Here is a 23,241-nt window from a genome sequence, read left to right as displayed (position 1 = left end):
TGTTGTGTCTCCACTCTCCATCATTTGTTTCTTTGGGTAAAGCCTACACAGAAAGAAAACCCATTAGTACCACTTGTCTGCTTCAGCATGGATCCAGTTGGAATACGATTTACATCACAAAAACTATGACTTGATTACTGAAGCAACACGGCACTAAAAATCTCAGCACTTGTCTTCATCAATCAGGCATGGAATAAACTATCCAAGAAAAAAAATCATCTTTCGGAAAAACAAAGGGAAAATTGGTTCTATAGCATTGAAAATATCATTGAAAAATTGATCCGTGAAAATAACATTCTGTCATAATTCGTTGTCACGTCGTGAACCCGTCAAGCTACGACCTCCTGGAAAAAGGAAAAGAAAAAAAAAACGACCCACGAGCCTCGCCGTCCACTTCGAAACGCCCGACGCGCAGCTCTTCGCCCTTGGCCGCCGTTGCTCGCTCATCCCTCTCCCTCAGGCGGTCAGGCCTCTCACTGATTCCCTTCCTCTTTTCACGAGGACACACAGCAAGCAAGCAGCCAGCCAAGCATCAGCACCATCACGCCATTGATCTCTGCTTCTATTTCTGTTCCCGATTGAAGAAGCAACGATAGTTTCCCCCACCAAGCCAGAAGCACCAGCAGCATCTCACGCCAGCCATGCCTCCCCGCATCATGCAGCTATGTTTGATTTCAACTTCCAATCAGCAGCGAAGCGAGGCCAAGCCACACGACGGCGGGAAGCGTGCGAGGGCGGCGGCGGCAGTCGAGCCATCGGCGATGGTGCATCAGCTCCAGAGCGAGCTCGCGGCCGTTGACCCGCAGCAAGCCACGTGCTGGGTGCCTGGGTGCGCTGCCGCACGATGGAGGTGGAGGAGCAGCAGGTGGCCCTAGAGTCGCACTAGTACGAGCGGGAGCAGCTGCTTGCACGGTGTTTGCTCACTTCGAGCTCCGCGCCGCAGCCGCTTGCACAAAGCTTCGGGAATGGGACCTCGACGGGGAGCGCCCTGCGCCACCTCAGGGATCCGCCCCCACCCAGGATTCTCCTGATCTACATCGCCACACTCTTCCGTGCGCTGACTCGCCTCCGCCGGAGCTCAAAGAAGGGGGGAAAGAATTGCCCATCCGAGCTCAGCGTGAGAAATGAAGAGCTGCACGGGTGGTTCACGACGTTAACTCCAAACCGTGATGGAATGCTATTTTCAGATAATGGATTCTTCTTTCGATGGTATTTCACGTGATCGAGATCTTTTTTCAATGATATCTTTCGAAAATGTTGATCTTCCGATGCTACGGAATCAATTTTTCAAAAACAAATGGTGCCCGATCACTCAGTGACTAATGGCTCTAGGACTGGCCACTTCTCTTATTTGCAAAACGCATTGATTTGCAAGCTGCACATGTCCTGCATTTAGGAGGTGCGGTAACAACCCAAGAACACCGCTGGCGCTGAAGGGATCGTAGAAGAAGGCACTGTAGCGCAAACCATCATCACCTACGTCTACAATTTTGCTCGGATTAATACATGCCAAAGTATATCCTTCACCTATTAACCGCTCTTAGACTGGGCGCTTCTACAGGTTGCGAGCTCACTTGTAGAGAAACGACTTTTCATCCTCAACAAAAATCTCGATCGTTTTTGGACTTGGAACTAAAAAGACTTTAGTCCCGGATCTAAATTTCGTAACCCGTGGGGACCCTTTAGTCCCAGTTGGTATTACAAACCCTGACTAAAGGATCCCTCACAGGTGAATATAAAAGAATAGCATCCCCTACTCAATCAGATGTGCTGTGTAGGTGAGATGGTAAGGAAGCAAGCTGCGAGTTCAAACTCCCACGCACCAAGGCAAGAGCTTTTCTTTCTTTATTTATTTTTTTTTCTCTTTTTCTGAACTCATTTTTTCTTTTGTCTTTTTGCCTCCTCAGAAATTTTTGCAATATAATACTTACTCCGGGGATTTCTATTTTTTTGGCGCAAAACCCTTTAATCCCAGTTAGTATTATGAACCGGGACTAAAGATACCTCTTTAGTCCCGGGTGGAATAACCGAGACTAAAGGTCTCGATTAGTTAGTCTCAGTTGGATTTTTTGAGACATATGCGTCTCTCCAGCCAGAAAAAGCTCAATTTTTGCTTTTTTGAGACCTATGCGTCTCTCCAGCCAGAAAAAGCTCAATTTTTGCTTTTTTGAGATCTATGCGTCTCTTCAACCAGAAGAAGCTCAATTTTTGCTCTGCCGCGTCTCTGAAGTAAACCATCATTGATCTGTTGCAGCTCTGCGGATTCACTGCGTTCAGCAGCAGTGGTGAGAACTTGGGCCAAGTGTTGCCCCCAAGAGCTGGGTTAGTGTTTCCTAGAAAGGATAATCCCTCGCAGCAGATTTGGGTTTCCCCATGCTTCCTAATCCCATTTTATTTCTGCTGTTTTTCATGGCATCCGGCGTAGGCAGCGACTGTGCAGGCAAGTAGTTGAAAGGGATTCTCCAATGTTGTATATATATATGGGTTGTCCCGCCAGTGAGGCATCATGTGCATCTCTGCAGACAATTTTACTGCATGCTGTGTCCATTACCCGTCTGTGCAGATCAGAAGAAAAAGATGGTGACTGGTTAACTCCATAACTTATTTTTGTGTTTAGAAATGGTTCAGGAAAAAAAAAGATTTTTGTTCGAGGAACATAGAGAGAACATAGGGGGTAGTTATTGTGCTGAGATATAAACTGCGCAGTGCTCATAATGTGGAGGCTTCATTTATCTATTTTCATCTTTTAGAATTCACATCAGACCTTCGAGGAACAACTCACTTAATTTGCACTAGATAAACGTGGTACTGTTCAGCACACGGCTGAGGGCCTGTTTGGATACAACCTCATAAACTTTAGGACTTCACTTTTAAGTTACTTTTAGGACTTGTGCATCCAAACTGGTGTCATAAAAGTGCATTCATAATGTTTAGGAGTGTTGTTTTCATTAGGAGGACCAAACCATCATAATGGGTCATTTTTCTCATAAAAGTGGTCCCCAACCCATCCTTTACCCCTGTTACCCCTCCCCTTCTCTCTCCACGGTCGCACCCTATCCTTTTCCTCCCCCGCTCTTCTCCCGCATAGCGCATCTACGCCGCCTCCTCCTCCCTCCGCCGCCTCCTCCTTCCTCTACCGCCGCCTCCTCCTCCCTCCGCCGCTTCCTCCTCTTCGTACCGGCATCTCCTCCCTCCGCCCTCCCCGTACTCCTTCCACCGCCGCCATCCCCTTCCGGGGCCGCATCTACGCTGCCGCCCTCTCCTTCCTGGGCCGCCGCCTCCTACTCTCGCCGCCTCGTCCACCTTTCCCCGCCGCCATCTCCTCCGGCCATCGCCTCCTCCCTTCGCCGCCGCCTCCTTCCCTCGCCGCCTCGTTCCCATTTGGCCGCCGCTTCCTCCCCATTTGGCCGCCGCCTCATCTCTATTTCCCCGCCTCCTCCCCATTTCGCCACTGCCTCCTTCCCTCGGCACCTCGTCCCCATTTCCCCGACGCCTCCTCCCCAGTTCCCCGCCGCGTCCTCCCCATTTCCCCGCCGCCTCGTTCCCTCGCCGCCTCCTCCCCATTTCCCCGCCGCCATCTCCACAAGATCCACGATTTCCTCAACCCCTCCAGTCCTCCGCCATGCTTGAGTTCCGTCGGTTCCTAATGGCGGGCAACGGCGATGACGGATTGGAGGATTTGTTCCCCCAGCCCGATCCACAAATTCCCCCCTGCCAAATCGATTTTTTCTCTCAGTCCGAGTCTTCCAGTGCCCCCCGTCACGGCTTGGAGAACTTGGACCTCAATTCCCAGGCTAAGGAGTACGCAGATCTGAGCATATACTCAGAGTACCTTCGGGGAGATGAGGTTCCCCGGGGCCGCGGTAGCCGTACTCTTGGCTTACGCGCGGCTCGCAATGGTGGTGGGGGCAGCAAAGGGGCCGGCGGGAGCAGAGGGGTCGGCGGGAGCAGAGGGGCCGGCGGTAGCACAGGGGCCGGCTCCAGTCAAGGTGCAGGCGGCAGCAGGATGGCTGGCGGCAGCAGGGGGCCTGGTAGCAGAGGTGGAGTAGGGCGTGCAAGATCATTGTTTCGCGGTGGTGGTTCTGGCAGTGCAGGTCGTGGAGGAGGCCGTCGAGGTGGTGCTCGTGGTGGAGGAAATTCAGGCCCTCCAGAAGATGCTTTTGATGCCTATGAACACAATGTAGTTGATGATGCAGCTGTGGAAGTTGTGTTTCCTGCCTCAAAGGTAAAATCTGTGACTTGATAGTATGAATTTAGGGTCCATTTAGAACTTCATAGTTTCTGAAATTGTGAATTGTTTGAATTGTGACTTGATGCATGACAAAGCTTCATGAATTAGTGGCTAGATGAATTAGTGGCTTCATGAATCTGTGACTTACTGATATTGTAACATGCTGAAATTGTTAGATGTTGAATTTGTGAGTTCCTGAAAATGTTGCTTCATGTATTTGTGGAAATTCTGTCTAGATAAATTGATTAAATAGTTGCTGAAATAGTTAACTATATACTACCTGAATTAGTTGGTGTATTACTTTGTTGATTGCTATTTGTGTGTTGCCTTGAAATTCACTGTTCTTTATAGGTTTATTACAATACATTTTTTGTATTGGTATCCAATAGATTAAAAATGATAAAGCACAGTGGACAGAAAGGAATACTGGGATATTCTGTGATTTGTCAGTTGAGCAAATTAGAGAAGGAAACTGTCCCAAAGGCAACATGTCCACTAGAGGGTTGAAGATAATTTAGCAAAAGTACTACATGGCTACTGGTTTGAAGCATGATCTTGGACAGTTTAGGAATAGAAGGGATCAATTGAAAAGGTTATATACCTTTTGGAAAAGCCTACAGAAGGAATCAGGTCTAGGTAGAAATTCAGATGGGACAGTGCTAGCTCCAAATTGGTGGTGGGATTTACACACAGAGGTGAGAGATAAATTTTGTACTAACCCTTTAATTTTCAGGATGTAGTGCTCCTAACTTAGAATGACATGTCACTTGCAGAAACGTCCTGATTTGAGGAAGTTGCAGCATGGTGCTCCAGAGTACTTAGATCAGTTGGAAGAAATGTTTCATGAAACTGCAGTTGATGGAAGCACAGCATACATTCCAGAAGTGGAGGAGGAGGAAGAAGAAGATGGTGAAGATGATGACATTGGAGACCCTTCAGTTGGTGGAGAGGACTATGATGGTGAACCTGCCTCTTTCTATGACAGCCCAAAGAGCTCAAACACCAGGAAGAGGTCCAATGCAAGCACCAAATCAACTGCTACTAGCCCTCCCAAGAAATCAAGAAGCTCAATGATCACTGCTGTGACTAATTACTTCAACAGACAATCAGAGAAGGATGATGTGACCCATAGTATTTTTAGGAATGTTGGTGCATCAATTGTCAAATTCACAGAAGATAAGAGGCAGAAGATGAACACCAATTCAGTGGCAGATGAAGTTAGGAGATGCCAACAGTTAGCACTAGATTGTGGTGCAAGGAAGGACAGTGCTGAAATGTTTGCTTGTTGGGACATATGCAAGGATAAATTCAACAGGGAATTCTTCTGCAACCTTGATGATGCAGAGGCTAGAATGGCTTTTTTGAAAAGATGGTGCAAGAAGGAGAACTTAGATTAGAATTTAGTAGTAAACTTATGTGGTTGTTTGAACCTTGAATTGTTGGTTTGTGAACATGTTATTTCGGTTGGTAGAACATGAATTTGTGCCTGTTTGAATTTGTGATCATGTGAGATGTTTGAATTTGTGGTTGAGTCAATATGTGGTTGTTTGAATATGTGGCTGTTTGAGTACTGGACTATTTGATTTTGGTGAACATGTTTGATTTTAGCTTGTGAACATGGCTCGGCTACAATAGTAATGTGCCTGTTATGGATTTGTTTGACTAATGCATGCCTTTTTTTTGTAATGGTTAATTAGGATGATGGTGAAGGAGATTTTGACGATGAATTCATAAATATGGCATGCAAGTTCATGGAGATGGAAATCATACGTCGAAAGAGGAATCGAGAGATTATGGAGTCCTCAATAATGCTTGGTATGTACTATGACACTTACTTCAACAAAGGGCCACCTAGAGTACCCACTGTACCGGACATAAAATGGGTGCAAGAGATACTATCAAATCCAACTTCATGCTACAACATGTTTAGGATGTCTTGCACTTTATTTCACCAACTTCATGACCTGTTGGTTGAGTCTTATGGTTTGAGGGGAACTAGAAGAATGTCAACGATGGAGGCTTTAGCTATGTTCTTATGGATAAATGGTGCACCCCAGTCGCTAAGACAAGTTGCGGATCGGTTTGTAAGGTCATTGGAAACAATAAGCCGCACATTTGATTTGGTTTTGTCATGTGTTATTAGGCTAGCAGTAGATATAATTAGGCCAAAGGACCCTCAGTTTACAAAAATTCACCAGAGGTTGAGAAACCCTAGGTATGCTCCATATTTCAACAATTGCATAGGAGCTATAGATGGGACACATGTACCAGTTGTGGTGCCAAGTAATAAGGTGGTGCAGCATACGGGCAGACATGGATACCCTACACAGAACGTGCTTGCCATTTGTGACTTCGACATGAGATTCACATTTGTTGTTAGTGGATGACCTGGATCAGTTCATGATATGAGAGTATTCAGTGATGCCTTAAATAAATATGCTGACAAGTATCCATACCCTCCTCCAGGTACAACTTTGCTCAATAATGTTTTGAAAATAATTTATATGCCAATGTTGCTAACCATATTCTCTATTAATTTGTAGGAAAGTTTTATCTAGTAGACTCTGGATATCCTAACCGCCCGGGGTATCTTACACCATACAAAGGTACGAAGTACCACCTTCCTGAGTTCCGGAGTGGCCCAAATCTGAGAGGTATGAAGGAGACTTTTAATTACGCGCATTCATCACTTAGAAATGTTATTGAGAGGTCGTTCGGAGTTTTGAAGATGAAATGGAGAATTTTATTAGGAATACCAAGTTTTCCAATTGAAAAGCAAAGCAAAATAATAGTAGCATGTATGGCACTTCAATATTTCATTAGGGAGAACGATAATGCGGATAGGGCCTTTCATATGTGTGATCGTGATGAAAATTTTGTTCCTTTGACCGAAGAATCAAGCATTGAAGGACATGAGGGAAATACCGAAGAGTCAGACGGAGATCAAAATATGAACGAATTTCGTGATAGTATAGCTAATGGTTTGTTCAATAGATTGTAGAGGTTTTGTATTTTTTGAGTTGTAATGACAATGACGATGGACTGTGCTTACTGTTTTTTGACATTCCACTAGAATTTAGTTGACAAAGGCGGCAGCAAAGGGCCGGCAAAAAAAATGGCGGAAAAAAAAACCGGCAAGCAGCACCTCTGCGCCAGAGGCAGGACTTGCGCGCCAGGCAGTGCTCTGCTCGCGCCGTGCCAGAAGAAGCGCTCGCTCGCGCCAAAACCAGAGGACCTGGCGCTAGAAAGGGACCGGCAGTTACTTCTTAATTAGGGGTAGGACAGTTATTTTCCCTCTAACATCCTAAAAATTATGAGTCCATCCAAACACCTCACTCCTAAATTTTAGGACTAGCAATTTCTAGCTCATAAACTTTATGAGTGTCCTAAAGTTTATGAGGGTGTATCCAAACAGGCCTTGAAACTGAAAAGCACCTAGTAACTCAAAAGTTTAACAAGACTAAAAAGGTCTATCACTTTACAGGAACTTAAAGGGTGTGCTTTTGTTGCTTTCAATTAAAAACTAAAAAGATTATTGTAGTTTTCCACATATTTTGTTTAAGCTCCTTTGGGATAGGGATGTGCAGCTCACCCAACACTAGAACACAACAGATCGGAGGAGAGGAAACATTGTGCTCAGATAGATGCAGAAAATGGTGTCAGGATCGGACCTGATTATGGCATGAAGAATTCTCTCATGCTCCGTCAGAGCATTCCAATAAGTCACTCCCTCCTATACCTAGGAACCCAGCTGGGTGGCTTGGTAGTGCAATAACAAATTGATTTAAGCTGCATAAAGCCAATAACCCAGCTATTCAGCAGTGCACCAAACTGTTTATTATTGCAAAGATGAAACCAAAACCAAACATCATTTTTGTTGGAAATATGCGTGTTATTCTAATTGAAGGTTTATCATGAGACATATTATTTCATAATTTTTTGCTGCTGCTTCGTAAACATGAACTTTTATGCAAACGGTGCCAACAGTATGTACTAGACATAGATGTAGCTAGCAGATATAACATCAGATATAGCACACTTCACCAAAGAAAGAACAAGAAAAAGGATGTAGTGGAGTTCATGGGAATCTTCTCATGAAAAAGAGGAAGATGGCAACCCTCTGCATTTACTTATTCAGTGAAGCAAAAGAGCTCTTCTACATATTAATTGGTCAACACCAACTTTAACTAGAAATATGGGACAATTCCATCATAGAAGCTGGAGGATGTTATTTGGAACATTAGAAAAAGGATTGGAACCTTCCTAGGAAGTTGTCATCCTTTTCGTGCTATTTTACAGATCAGAATGTCGGATTGAGTTCACTGGAATATAGTGTCAAGAAATGAAAAGGCAATGAAGTTTAGGCTACAAAATGATGTGGCTCCTGAATTCGGTTTGATTTTGCGCCAACAGTCATCCTCCGGGAGACCACCATGTGCTTTGATCTCTTTTGGCATGGCCTTGCATTGCAATGTCCTGAGTGTTTAAATGGTTTGCATGCAAGACAAGGTATTTTTTCAAGAAGCTGAATTTCACGATGCATCCGAATCCCATAATGTGTTGATATATGTGGTGCACAAACAATAAGGTTTTCAAGACAACTTGCATTGCCCATGCATCTAAGAAATTTTCTAAAGCGTGCTAGAGTAGATGACTTCATGGCCCTTTCAGTGGAGTATATATCAAACACTAGCACACGCGGTTATATGTCATGCATGGGCCCGCGCGTCTGGAAATCAAGAGAGGTTAGCTGGACATTGTACCTTTCTGATCTGTAGGACGAGCACATCCATATATCTATGAATCATAGCCAGGAAAAACTAAATGTCAGTGATCCGTTTATCTAATAATGAGAATAGATTAAATGTCTTTAGTATACTGCATAGTATAAATACAGAACAGCGTATATGGTGTTGGCGTGGCGTCCCTACTACCACTACCACTACCCCTACCCATGTCCAGTTGGAAATTCAGTGCTAACTATAGGGAAATAAGGTGATCATGGTTGGATCTAGATATGCTAAAACTCCTTGATCTCGATATGATGAACTCATCAAACGCAATATAAACAAATTGATCGAGATGCTGAACTCCTCAAATGCAAAATAAACAAATGAATAATCTTGATTAACTCATTTGATGACGAATCTGAATTAAGAAGCATAAAAAATTTAAGCTCATACAAATGATAGCACAAGATAACAATGTTAAAATGTTTTGTCCCGTGAGAATTATTAAATGTTTGAAAAAGCTTATTTAGGTAAGAGCACACACCACCCCATCAATACATACACTTTTCACACAACACACCATAAAGCTATGACCTAGTACTGCTAGTAGGAAGTTTGTCTTTCACTAGATGCGTAGGTTCCTGGCCACAGATTGGAGTCAGGCTCGGATTTCGTGTTGACCAATTACTCATGGGTCTATGAACTAACGGAGGGAGTACTTAAGTACTTTCCTCCTAAAAAAGACTACTTGAAACGCTCACAGTTGGAGTCGGCACTGATCTGAACTTGACCATTCTCTGTTTTTTTTTATTGAGAGAGAGAGGATGCTCAGTCGTCTCTGCTCAGCTCAAACAAGTACACCAAGGTGGACTTGCCTTGCAAGTTCAGATCATGAATATATCCAATTAGCCAAACTTTCTCTATACAGGCTAGTTTTACAGTTATGATGGCATTTCTAAAGTACTTTGTTTTTTTAATCTTAATGGAAAGAACGGATGTGTATGGAAAAACTATGGATAGGTACACCTAGCTTTATTAGATATGGATCCTTATTCTAACATAAATCTTTGATTTTGATTCTAAATATCCATATCAGCATAATGCCAGAATCTGTCGAAGCGAAACCCAGCACACGTAAACATGGGCCTGTAGTGTGCACCGAGCCCAGGGCAGCTAGTCGACCAGTTCCTGAAGGCTTCCCGCGCCATCCAATGAAACCCACTACCACGTTGGGACCAATTGCTACCTCCCCTCCCCTCCCTCCATGGAGACCCCACCGCCGCCGCTGGGGAGGACGCGCTAGATGTCAATGACTCCGACATCCCACCGTTACGCCACCCTGACTGCCCACCCCCACCATGACAAAAATCCGCACCCCTCCCATCACCACTGCATCCCCAGTCCCGCCGCCGGTGCCACCGAGGCACCGACGCTTAGATATGACGTGTCTTTACTCCGCTGCCCGCTTGCCTCTCACTGCCCTTGGGTGCGAGGATGGCGATTCGCACACAAGATAAAATAATTCCCTAAGAAGCTGGGTTTCTCGATGCATCCCAACCCCATGCATTCATTAGATAGCTGTCGTTATATATGTTGGGGCTGTTCGGCTGGAATATAAGCCGGTTGAAAAGCTGAAACGACTAATTTGTTGTGAGAGAAAAATACTGTTCGGTGGCTGATAAGCCGGCTCATAAGCTGAAGCGAACAGAGCCGTTGTTGCAACTCCGTGACACTGTGAATAAAAGAGGGAGCTATGTGTAGAAGTTGATTTAATTTGAGACAAAAAAAAATTTAGCTGGAGATTGATTTAATTTGGTACGTATGGGTACTACTACGTAGTATAACATTTAATTGATTCTTACTATTAGATAAATGCATCACGGACATTTAGTTTGGCTACCTTTCACGAGATGGTACCCCATTGTCCAGCCATGATGTTAGGGTCATCAGAATATGTCTGATGCGTAGACAGAGGTGCTCGTCTTACACATCAGAAAGCTCAAACAGATGATAGCACAAGGAAACAACGTCAAAATGTTTTATCCCGCAAGAAATAATTAAAGGAGAGTACACACCACCATATATCAATACATGCACTTCACACGCCAGACCACACCACACCACACCACAAAGCTATGATGTTGTAGGAAGTTGGGCTTTACTTGGATCGGAGTCATGCTCGGATTTAGTGTTGACCCATTATTCATGAGTTTTAATGGATCTATGAACTATCATGGGAAGTATGTGAGGAGCTGGGCCATAAGTAAATTTTGAAGCGAGGTTACCAATGGCATTTAGAACATAAACAATTGTTGCATGTGCGCGTGTGGCTAGATCCACGACATGCATGTGCGCGTGTGGCTAGGCCCATGGCATAGCTATGTACCGAGTGGTGATTCTTAGAGTATGCTAATATGTGGTGAGCTGATGAGGGTGTGAGCCCTTAAGTAAAATAGGGTGAATGTAATACCCTAACCTAATATTCCTTAGTGTAGTAGTTGTTGGCCCATATGGTCAAGTTATGATTGTAGCTAGTGTGTTTAGTAGCTCCTTGGAAGTTTAGGGGGTGAGGATCAGCGTTCCAAACATAGCACTTATCTACATGAAGCGAGAACGAAAAGTGTAGGAGAGATGCTATGAATATGAGGACACGTTCCATGTGAGGAGCTAGGCCGCAAGCAGATTTTGAAGCGGGTACATTCCTTCCTTCCGATAGGAAAACGGTACTAAATGCATTGAAAAGCATACAGATTTTGGAGCAGGGTATTATATTACGTTCCTTCACAAAAAAAAAACAGACTAAATGCATTGAAAGGCATGTGCATTGGAATAAGCACTGTGATCGATCGATCTGAACTTGTTCATTCTCTATTTTTTTTAATTGAGTGGGAGGATGATCATTGTTTGCTAAGCTTAAATAAGTAAATCAAGGTGGACTTGCCTTGCAAGTTGAGATCATGAATTTCTCCAATTAGTCAAACTATTTCTCTATTAAGAATTTTTAAAGTACTTTGTAAATAAGTAAACCAAGGTGGACTTGCCTTGCAAGTTGAGATCTTGAATTTCTCCAATTAGTCAAACTATTTCTCTATTAAGGATTTTTAAAGTACTTTGGTTTTCTTCTAGATTTCGAGGCAAGAATGGATGTGTTCGGGATAACTATAGCTAGGTACACCTAGCGTTATTACTCCATTCGTTTCAAATTATAAGTTATTCTAAATTTCTTAAAGAGTCAAACTATTTTATGTTTGATCAAAAAGATCACAAAGGTTTATGGCACCAAATAGATATATTTAATAAAAAAACTAATGGTATCTATTTGGTATCATGAATGTTAATACTTTATTCCATAAATTTGGTCAACCTTGAGATGTCTTGACTCTCCAAGAAAATTGAAATGACTTATAATTTGGAACGGAGGGAGTAGATCATATTCCTACATAAATCCTAGATTCTAAATATTTATATTAGCAACAAAATGCCAAAGTATTTCTAACACATGGGCCTCTGATGTGCACCGAGCCCAGGCCCATGCCGATCTGCGAGGTAACCGAAAAGCCAAGCCGGTCGGCCACTTCCCCGACCCTGGGCCGGCTTCGTCACAAACAAACGAGACCCACTACCACATCGCCGCCAGTTGCCGCCTGCTCTCCATCCCTCCCATGGCGCAACTCCCAGACTCCGCCGCCGCCGCGTGGGAGGCGCTGGACGTCGACGACTCCGACATCCGCCTCGGTCCCCCCTCTACCTCGCGCCTCCCCCGCCCCTGCTCCAGCACCCCCACCGCCCACCCTCACCAGGACGAGCCCCCGCACCCCTCCCACCACCACCGCATCCCCGAGCCCGCCGCCGCCGCAGCCCAGGATATGACGCGTCTCCGCCCCGCCACCGGCTCGCCTCCCGCCGCACTCGGACGCGGGGACGCGCGGGCCCCGGACGCCGACTTCCTGCTGCCCCCTTGGCTCTGCGCGCTCCAGTTCCTCGGTGAGGGATAACTCCGAGCATGTCGCGGGCCTCGCCGCTGATGAGCTTTCTTCTCATTTCTTACCGAGTAAAATCTCTCTGTGTGTGATTGGTCCACCTTTGCGGGCTTGGTGGGATGCAGGGAGGGACCGCGCATGGGAGCAGCCGGGGATCAAGGCCATCAAGAAGGAGGAGACATTATGTCGAGCACCTCTGGTGCGTGTTCGGCGCATGCCAAGCTTTCGATTTTGATGGCTATTTTGTCCGATTGGAGCGTAACTGCGTTGTGCATTGACCGTTTGGGGCTTTACATTGTTGTCAGGTGGCCGGGGTGGTGACATCGTGCAAGCCAAATGGCCTCGGCGATCTCTTGGTGACGCTGAAGGTTAGCATTTGGCATCATTGCCTCATTCTGCTCCCTGTCCTGTCTTTTTTTTTTTGTTTTCAGTAACTAGTTTAATACCTGTGCGATTTCTACGGCCACAGAATTCTATGTCACCTCATGCGATGTACCCTCAAGGCCTCAACTATTGCCCATGTGTTGTGGCAGAAAAAAAAAACATGCACATAGTAGCATCAAAGTTGGAGTCCTAACCAGCAGATGTTGCAAATTACAGGTGCTACCGAACTGCAAGCCTGGTTATGTACATGAAAAATTCATAGGACAAGGCCAATGGACTTCAAACACATTGTTCATTGCAATCTTCCATCATGTCCAGCATTACAACCTCTGTATATCATCTTTCTTCCACGTTCATAGTTCTCTTTAACATGATGCAATTTTATCATGGCATCTTCTAACTTTTGTCTACTTAGGGATAGGTTTTGTGATGACTTATGAGCACGCCACCATCTGTCAATATTGTATGTATGATGATTAGTATGGTAATATAATACACATACAACTGCAATGGCAACACTTGAAACCTACCAAAAATTTGGTACTGGTCAAAATGACACCTTGAGTGAGAATATAGTAGAAAATGCTCCTGGGGGTTTAGGCTGAAATCACTAAACAGAACAATCATAAATGTGTCAATACAGATTTTTTCAATGTAACGTAAATATACTCAACCCGCTTAAAGCTGACTGCACTACAAGGACCAATTTAGTGCTGTACAAACTTCTTTAGCTTTCCTGGTTGTCTGAAGGTGATTTTTTACTAGGCAGGATGTGGGAAGCAACGAAGGTAGGGGTGACCTACCATTGGGGTGCAAAATGGGAACCTAGATTCTTTTAAGGAAGAAGTCCAGATTACACCCCCCATCTCTTCACGTGGTCTAAAATTCAACCCCCATCTACAAACCCGTCTAACGGACCCCCCCAAACTTCCCAAACCAGGCACCCCCCCCCCCTGAGCCCGCTCCACGCCGGTTTCGGCCCGAGCTGGCATCGACGTTGACCCGCGCCCGTCCATGTCAGATTAGGGTTAGATAAAAGAAGCAGCCCCTCACTTTCCCCTTCACGCTGCCCCTCAAAGCTGGCGGCTGCCCTTGGGCTTCTCTGTTGCAAATGCCGTAGGACAGAAGGAGAATCTCGTGGATTAAGGTGAGTCCTCTTCTCCGTAGGCTGTAGATCTGTTATATTCTTATGATTTTGGTTAGGGACCAAGGTCTGGATCTGCTATTTTCTAGATGGGTGATATGGATAAGCTGGCAGTTAGATTTCATTTTGGAGGAGAGTTTTTCTTTGATGGGAAGATGATGCACTATCTCTGTGGGTCTGAAGGAATGTCTTACATAGATCAAGACTTGATTTCTTTACCTGAGATCATGGCCATCTGAGGGATCATGGAGTGGGTTCAGATGATGTTTTGCTGCATTGGTTGTGTCCTGGTAAAGACTTAGGCAATGGGCTTAGGCTGTTGTATGATGACAATGTGTGCCTGTTAATGTCAGATGTTATCACAGGTAGAGAGATTGCAGATGTGTTTGTTGAATTATGGCAATGCAACTGGAAGCACTCGCAGGTGATGAGAGAAGTGATGGTGAAGCAAACGAGATGGGAGGAAGAACAGTTATTGATGTTGATGATGGTAGCTCAGATGAAGTGCAATTCATTGGGGAGAAGAAGACAAGCGCTATCCAAGGCAACCCAATCAAACTAGAGGAGTCAAGTCTACACCTATAGAAGTGCTCCAGTGAGGTGGGGGAGGAACAAGAAATGGACAGCAGTTCAGATAGTGAGTACCTTCCCAGTGGTTGTTGTTCTTCAGAAGAGGATGAGGAAGCAGTGGAAATTAAAGCAAAATTGATGGAATTCAAGAAGAAGCTTAAGTCTGGAGATCTAGAAAATTTAGATGGTGCTATATCTGCATATGCTCATGTTAATGAAACTGACCAACTTGATGGATGTGGCCTTGAAGATGGCAATTCCGCATCTAGTGGTAACTCTAGTGATCAAGAAGATGAATCATTTGAGGCTCTGATGGAGAGGTTATTAGGAAAGGAGACAATTTTCCCAGGTTTGACAAAAAGGCTGTTGTCCCTAAATTTGATTTAGGAATGAAGTTCAGTGATAAGAAACAGTTCAAGGATGCAATTATTCAGTATGGTATTGCTGTAAGGAAGGTTTTAAAATTTATCAAAGATGAAGGAAAAAGGGTCAGAGCTATATGTGATTGGCCCATGTGTCCATGGGTATGCCTTTTGAAGAAGACTACTTTATCAGATAGTTGGCTTGTGACCAGCCTGAATGATGAGCACACATGTCCCAAAAGGAGAGATAACAAACTTGTGACATCAAGAAGAATTGCAGATAGGTTTGAAAGTTTGATTAAAGCAAACCCAACATGGAGCATACATCACCTTCAAGCCACAGTTCAGCAGGAAATGTTTGCAAATGTCAGTTTGTCTAAGTGCAAGAGAGCAAAGGCTATTGTAATGGGCAGATGGTTGGATAAGATAAAGGGTGAGTACACCAGAGTGTATGACTACCAGGAAGAACTTCTAAGGAGTAACCCAGGCAGCACAATTGTTATAAAGTTGGACCCAGAGTTTCATGATCCTGTGTTTCAGAGAATCTATGTGTGCCTAGATGCATGCAAGAAGGTTTTTTTGGCTGGATGTAGGAAAGTAATTGGTCTTGATGGTTGCTTCTTCAAAGGAGCAACTTATGGTGTGCTATTGTGTGCTATTGGTAGGGATGCAAACAATCAAATCTATCCTATTGCTTGGGCTGTTGTCGAGATGGAGACAAATGATTCATGGGTCTGGTTCTGTTATTTGTTATGCACAGACTTGGGGATTGGAGATGGAGATGGTTGGGTTATTGTCTCAGATCAGCAAAAGGGGATTCTAAATGCAGTTCAATCCTGGCTTCCTAGAGCTGAGCATAGAAATTGTGCTAGGCATATCTATGCTAATTGGAGGAAGAAATTCAAGAAAAAGGAATACCAAAAGATGTTCTGGAAGTGTGCTAAGGCTCCATGCATCACTCTGTTCAATATTGCAAGAGCTGAGTTGGCTGAGAAGACACCTGAAGGAGCACAAGCAGTGATGAACACAGCCCCACATCATTGGAGCAGGGCATGGATGAAGCTAGGATCAAACTGTGACTCAGTTGACAATAACATTTGTGAGTCATCATCACAGGGTAGGGCTAAAGTCTCCATTAATGTCACATCTGGGACTGCAAGTGCAAGAGTGAATGCCCAGGAACCATCCAAAAAATGATGTAATGTGCCTGACTGATGGCAATTAAGTCATGTAATTGGCCAGACTATAGGCTACTAAGTCATGTAATATGCCAGACTAATGGCTCCAATTTGTGCCAAACTTTAGGCCACTACTTTCTGTAATATGCCAAACTAATGGCTCGCATGCCAGTGCTATGCAGTGCTACCTGTTCTACTTCATTTGTCATTGCTGGGACCAATTCAGTTAGCTTGAAAAATAGAAAATAATGCTGGACAACCTTGCTCATTCACTTTAATTGAAAAGTAGGCATACTGCTCATTCAGTAACATAACATTGTACATTACTGGGAGCATTTCAGATAACACAACATGCCACTGAACCTACTACTTAAACATCATGCCAAGAACAACACCAACATAACCAAATAATGCTGACAGTAGCAGCACTCTATATCTCTGAAATTTCTTTACTTTATCACTGAGTGCAATGACTTGGTCCTCCTTCTCTGCTACTGTCCTCCAATCAGTTTCTCTCTGAACAAGCTGTTGGTCGATCTGTGCCCTTGCCTCTGAAATTGAAGCTCTCAATTTTGCATTCTCCTTAGCCAAACCCCAAACCTTGTCCCTTAAATCAATCAACAATTACTTGACAAAAGGGGAGGTGTTGTCATCATCATACCACTTCCAGAACTTGCATCCCCCAGCCTGCACAAACGGACACAAACTGAACATGCGGCTCCACACCAAAATCAAACTGAACAAACCAAGATGAAGCAAATACCAACCCAGCGTCTCATGCATGCAAAGTACCTCCTCCCAGGGTTCAGAATGCTCCAGGAAATCCATCTTGTTGCCTTCTTCTTGCACCTGCAGTAAATGGCTGGCTCGTAGTCCAGTGGCCCCTCCTGATAAGCAACAGGGGACCAACAAATCCCATCATCTCCGGCGCTGGGGACCGAAGACGCGCTCAACTGGGACGAGCTCCCACTTGCCGTGCTCGCCATCTCCCTCCGCAGCCGTCGCCTGGAGTTTACCCGATGGGGAATCACCTGGATGAACTGAGAGAGAGAGAGAGAGAGAGAGAGAGAGAGAAACAGAGATAGAGAGAGAGATGGAGGCGGAGAAAGAGAGCTGCCGACAGAGAGAGGGAGGGACGCAGCCTGACGGCATCGTTATGCTGACGTGGATGCCAGCTCGGGCCAAAACCGGCGTGGAGCGGGCTCGGGGGGGGGGGGGGGGTGCCTGGTTTGGGAAGTTCGTGGGGATCCATTAGATGTGTTTGTAGATGTGGGTTGAATTTTAGACCACGTGAAGAGATGGGGGGTGTAATCTGGACTTCTTCCTACTTTTAAAGTTGCAGAGTTTTAATTGACTACATTCATTGATGCATGGAAACTTGAAACAAGAAAATTGATATGCTCAACAGAAAATACCATCTCTTTATCTGATTGACTAATGATTGGTATTTTTTTTATAGGATCCTACCGAGACTGTTGCCGCTTCTGTACACAAGAAAGTTCTTTTGGAGGGTAATAATGGTCAGGATATTTCTATTGGCTGTGTCCTTGTTCTCCGTAAGGTAAAATACATAAGCTGTGGTTTCTTTTGTTTTCAAACGACTCTACTGTGGTGGCTATTGGCAAGTGATTGGATCAACAGTTGAGGATGTTTTCAATTTCAGGTAGCTGTTTTCCGTCCAACTCGTAAAGCATGCTACCTGAACATTACCAAAGTGACTAAGGTATTGTCCATACCTGCTACTAATGCCTGCAGTCTATTCTCAGTGTTCATGATGATGACAGTGTTGAAATGTGATTTGCCATTCAATAAAAAAGAAAGGAAACTGAAGTAAAACACACTGTAATTTGTAGAAAAATATCTTTACTGTGCACTGCAATTTTTGGGATTTAACAGATGATCTCGGTTTTTGACTGGAATTGTGCATTGGAACTGTGTTAATGAGATACAAACCATTACTTGAAGGCACCAAATCAGGCATGAATCCTCAGGTGCAATTTTTCAATCAGCCATTGCCCATTAGTCTGGGAATGGACTACATATTAAAATCTTGAAATGTTAGCACTTTAGTCATTACACGATTACACTGAAAAAACAAGATGGCACTTGATATCTCCCTTTGAATTCATTTGCATTTCAAGGGACTTCAAATGCAGTTTTGCAGTGGTGTTTTGTCAATACCAAATGCTCTCAAACACATTGCATCATACTGTTTTGTATGAGAATCCTCTTATGACATAGGAATATCATGATGCAAATGTTTTCAGGTTTTCCAAAAAGATTGCGATGCCCCATCTAAGCAAGTGATTTCATCAGATACTACTGAAAGAAGTGAAGTTTCTACCAACAATATAATGAAGAGACTTTTAGGTCATGAAAGGATGATGCCCGGTAACAACGAGATGGCAGATATCAAGGTTTCTCTTCGACACCAGGGAACATCTGATTCAAATAATGGCACTTCAACATGGGATATTTATGGTAGATATAGTATAGGAAATAACCAGGAAGGTGGACTAGAAATGTTGGCAGGAGATCAACGCAGAAAAAATACATTAAACTGCTGTACTGATGGGCCGCCCCAGCAAAATTTTAACATTCGAAACATGACATGTTCTCAGCCTAGTCTTTGTGGAAGCAGAGTCATGTTTGGATACAGATATTCTACTCAGGCTAGTGATAATGAAAATCTTAGCGGACCTTTCGATAATGCGAAAGTGCTCCACAGTAGTAAAAAGCTGAAGAGTGATGCAACCCTTCCTGATGGCTATGGTGAAACTGCTAACTCGAGAAATATGAACACTGAGCTAGATGGTATGTCAGAACAGTTTAATGGTCAGGACGCCTCAATAAGGGAGCCTATTGAGCATCAGCAAAGGAACTTCATTGCTGTGGATGCAGGTAGTGAATATGCTACTACCACCAGTGGTTCACTTATCAACCCCCAAAAGGCATTGCCAGTTGCTTCTTTAGGAGGATGGACAGATGACCAGATTTCTGAGCTATTTGCTGACTACTAATATTGTAGTGTGTATCTGATCAATAAGTAAGAATCTCTTGCTTTTATATTAATGATACTAGCGTGTAAGAATTTCTCGCAAGTTCTGTACACTAGCTCTTAGCATCTAGATTTGTATATGGTTGTTGCCCAGGAGTTCACATGTTTTAAATGGTTGTGACATGCCGTCTTGTACATAAATCTTAAGTGTGGGGAAGAAAAGGCTTCTCGGTACCCATTTTCCCTTCTAGGGACAAGAGAATCTAAGATAACATTGCATTTCTAAGCATCTTCAGATTTTTCTTTTACACAATTATGAATGTGCTTACAAAGTAGTGATTTAAGCTGGACACATAACTCCGGTTTTATCTTTATTTTCAACAATGTACATCAATACAGCATGTGGTCCAACAACAATGTCGGGCTGCCAAGTCTCACCAGACGAACGTAACATGTAACTTTACACTTGTAATAGAATCTCTATGAAACGTGTGTCAGGTTTGGCAAACGAGCCGATCAGAGCAACATGAAGTCTGAAGCCCCTATCATAATTGATGGGAGTGAATTGTAATGCATTACTCAAAGTTTAAACAAATTCAGAGACAGTGCCTTTTTATGATAAAAAACAACCCAACCCACCACGAGATCTACCAACGGACCATTATATGGAGATTGTTAAATGCATCACACATCAGTTCACTATATTACGTAAGGATGCCATTACATCGCATCTCATTATGAGCAGTACAGCATGATGCCACCAGCAGCACCGTCTAATTGATGCATCATCCAAAAAAATAGCAGTTTGCATCTATAAAGCAGGAGAATTTGGTGTAGAAGTTTTGCTTAACGCCTAGTTAGAATACTAGTACTACAATAGCTCTGATCGTAATTGTCACTTCCTGCCACTACAATCTGTGTCCTTCCCAGCTGCAGTGTTGACTTGTCGGTTGAGATAGGCTTCATAGATCTCCACGACGAGCCTTGGGTCCTTCTCGACAAGCTCCTTGTATTCTTCCCTATCTGCAAGTGTGGACATGTTGTCCATGAGCACAGAAAGGGAGGACTCCAGCAGCTGCTTTGCACTGTGGCGATGCGCAAAAGCGTAGTGGGTAATGGCATTATCGTTGTTCACTTTGGATGTTATGAACTTCTCACAGTAGGCCTTCAGGTGCTTTACTTCGTACTTCTCAGCCAACACCAAGAGATCAGATGCCATTTGTTCATCTAGAAGAGCTTCTGCTGTGTACATGTAATGGACAAATGCACGAAGGACGTCATATGACACATCATAGATTTTGATGATGCCACTCCTGCTTTCTTCCATCTCATTCTCAAGCATCGCTCTGAAAACTGGAGATCTGCTGGCCTGTTTGAAAGAAAAAGGTCATTAACATATAAGGCAGTTCTAATGCAACAAAAAGGGCAACCAATCCTTAGAGATACAATTAATACAAAACTGAGAAATATCTCGAGCAAAACCAACAAAACACTATTGAAGTGAACCTCAAGCGACTGGAGAAATTAGAAGAATGTTAGCATGACTGTAAATCTGAGAAAAGGTAAAGTTCAAGCTACCTGCTGAAATTTTCTCAGTTACCTATGCATCTGACTAGAATATGAGAGGCATACTGAAAAGTAAATAGCCAAGGACTTCATCCAAATATTTCATAGATCAAGAATCCTAAATGAAAAGGTTGGGCAGAGCAAAAAATGAATATATTTTTTTACTGTGTGAACATAATCTCATCCTGGAGCAAAACTAAAAATTAATGTGTATGTGACTATGGCATATAGTTAATCAGCACAGACACAAGCAAGATTAAACTTTTATTATATGTGTGTGACTGAAAGGCTTTTTGACTGTGACATGTATATCACCCACTAAAATGTACCCGCGGCGCCTAGGACGTACATAAAAAGGTTAGAGATAATGGCTCACCTCTCTCATATATCCAACTATTCAATGCATCGAATTTAAGGTTAGCTTTAACACATCAAGAAAATTATAGATGGTGCACGGACATTTGATGGGGCCAGCAAACGCATTTTAGAGTTGTTGCTCCAATAAATTAGCCCCTTCCTTGAGGGGAAAAAAAAAGAGGCTGTTCTTATTGTGCTCCCTCCACTTCACCTCATAATTTCGATGACAAGGCAAGCATTCAAATATGGTTGCTGGAATCTAGATGAAAACCGGTATATGTATGGTTTGCTACATTCGAAAAAAATGCAAACTGTGAGAGCTTTTGCTATGTGTGCAAAATTTGTTCCATCCATTAGCATAATCCTGGTAAATCCAAGTATAATTTTATGTTTTACATGTTTGGGGCAGCTTCAGTTATTTCTCATGTGTCTGAGTCTGATCTGGAAACTGAAATGACCACAGAGAAATTCACAAACAACAATATGTCGAGGACACTCCTGGATCAGACATCTCAATAACACAGTGGTACCAGTAGTGGCAAAAATCCCAATTTTATCCAGGAACAGCCTGTGATTACCAAACTACAGGAATGGATTAGTAGGATAGTGAGCTACTAGAACTATTCAACCGGCTACTAGGAATCAGGTCTATGAATGAAATAGAAAAGCAAAAACAAAGGGGCCTTCAAGCATGAATCGCACGAGCAAAGCAATCAAGCATGAATCGCACCAAGAAATCCTCTAAACAGCCCAGGGAGAGGTAGAAAGGGGAAGGATTACTCACGAGGATGACGCGATGGGCGGGGACGGCGGGCGTGTCGGGGACGCGCGCGGCGTCGCCGTCGCCCCCCGCCCCGGAGGTGGAGCAGGAGGGTATGGCGTGGAGGAGAAGGTCGGAGTGCGGGGCGGATGCGGCGTCGAGGGTAGGGGAGGGGAGGCGGAGGAAGTGGAGGCGGGATCGGAGGTCGTCGATCTCGCGCTTGAGCTCCTCCTCCGTCTCGCTGGCCTCCTCGTAGCACTCCTTGCAGGTCCCCGCGTCCTCCTCCTCGTACTCCTCCTTGCACGACTGGCACCACATCTTCGGAGCTCCTTCCTCCGCCGGCCGACGTCGCCGCCGCGCTACGAGGGCGTCCTTTTTCGGGGTGGTGGGGTGGCCGCCGCCGCCGCCGCCGCCGCCGGTAGGACGGCGAAGTGGCGGCGCGGATGGGGTGGTGGGTTCGACGAGGAGGGCTGGGTGAGGTTTGCGTGGGCTTTTCTCACGGGCTCTTGCGGAGTTCGAATCTGGGCCTCTCTCAACTGTTTTGTGTTACGGGCACGTGGTAACCCGGCCCAGTAACGATCACCCTATCTCTTTTCATAAACATCTTGTAAGTTTTTTTTTGAAACAACATCTTGTAAGTTCGTTTAAAAGGAATAAAAAAATTGCTAGACTAGATGCACCATATAAATGCTTTCATAAGCATTTTTTAATTGAGGTATCAAATTTTTATCGAAGTTACTTTTTAATTGAACTAGTTAAAGTGTTAGGTTCTAGACCGTACTTATGTTCCAAATACTTTATATCTTGGATCATCTGGGGTAATATCATGAGCACTACCGTTCATGTAAGGAGGACTGCAGCTCCTGCTACAAGGGTCCTTTTTTGTTAAAAAAAAAGAGGAATGAAATTTTACTTCTTATTTCGTAGTGCAAAAAAAAACATATGTAGATTGGGTAGGGTTGTTTTCTTGCTTCTGCATCG

The 23,241-nt window shown here is 44.1% G+C and overlaps 2 protein-coding genes and 1 pseudogene across 2 annotated transcripts; 2 read left to right on the top strand and 1 right to left on the bottom strand.

Moving 5' to 3' along the window:
• Nucleotides 1-12,566: 12,566 nt before the first annotated feature.
• Nucleotides 12,567-19,872, top strand: LOC117843944 (uncharacterized). Its single transcript, XM_034724729.2, has 6 exons — nucleotides 12,567-12,945; nucleotides 13,067-13,140; nucleotides 13,247-13,309; nucleotides 18,039-18,140; nucleotides 18,243-18,302; nucleotides 18,847-19,872. The coding sequence occupies exons 1-6, from the start codon at nucleotides 12,624-12,626 to the stop codon at nucleotides 19,597-19,599; spliced, it is 1,374 nt and encodes a 457-aa protein (XP_034580620.1). The 5' UTR covers nucleotides 12,567-12,623; the 3' UTR covers nucleotides 19,600-19,872.
• LOC140220072 (uncharacterized) lies at nucleotides 13,690-16,780 on the top strand (annotated as a pseudogene).
• Nucleotides 19,873-20,257: 385 nt separating the features above from the next.
• LOC117843946 (BTB/POZ domain-containing protein At4g08455) lies at nucleotides 20,258-22,731 on the bottom strand. Its single transcript, XM_034724733.2, has 2 exons — nucleotides 22,285-22,731; nucleotides 20,258-20,946 (listed from the first exon to the last, which is right to left on the bottom strand). The coding sequence occupies exons 1-2, from the start codon at nucleotides 22,576-22,578 to the stop codon at nucleotides 20,473-20,475; spliced, it is 768 nt and encodes a 255-aa protein (XP_034580624.1). The 5' UTR covers nucleotides 22,579-22,731; the 3' UTR covers nucleotides 20,258-20,472.
• Nucleotides 22,732-23,241: the final 510 nt, after the last annotated feature.

This window comes from Setaria viridis, chromosome 2, assembly GCF_005286985.2.
Source record: "Setaria viridis chromosome 2, Setaria_viridis_v4.0, whole genome shotgun sequence".
Classification (NCBI taxonomy): domain Eukaryota; kingdom Viridiplantae; phylum Streptophyta; class Magnoliopsida; order Poales; family Poaceae; genus Setaria; species Setaria viridis.
The sequence above is the reverse complement of the archived record's forward strand: the minus strand, read 5'-3'. Positions and strand labels throughout refer to the sequence as shown.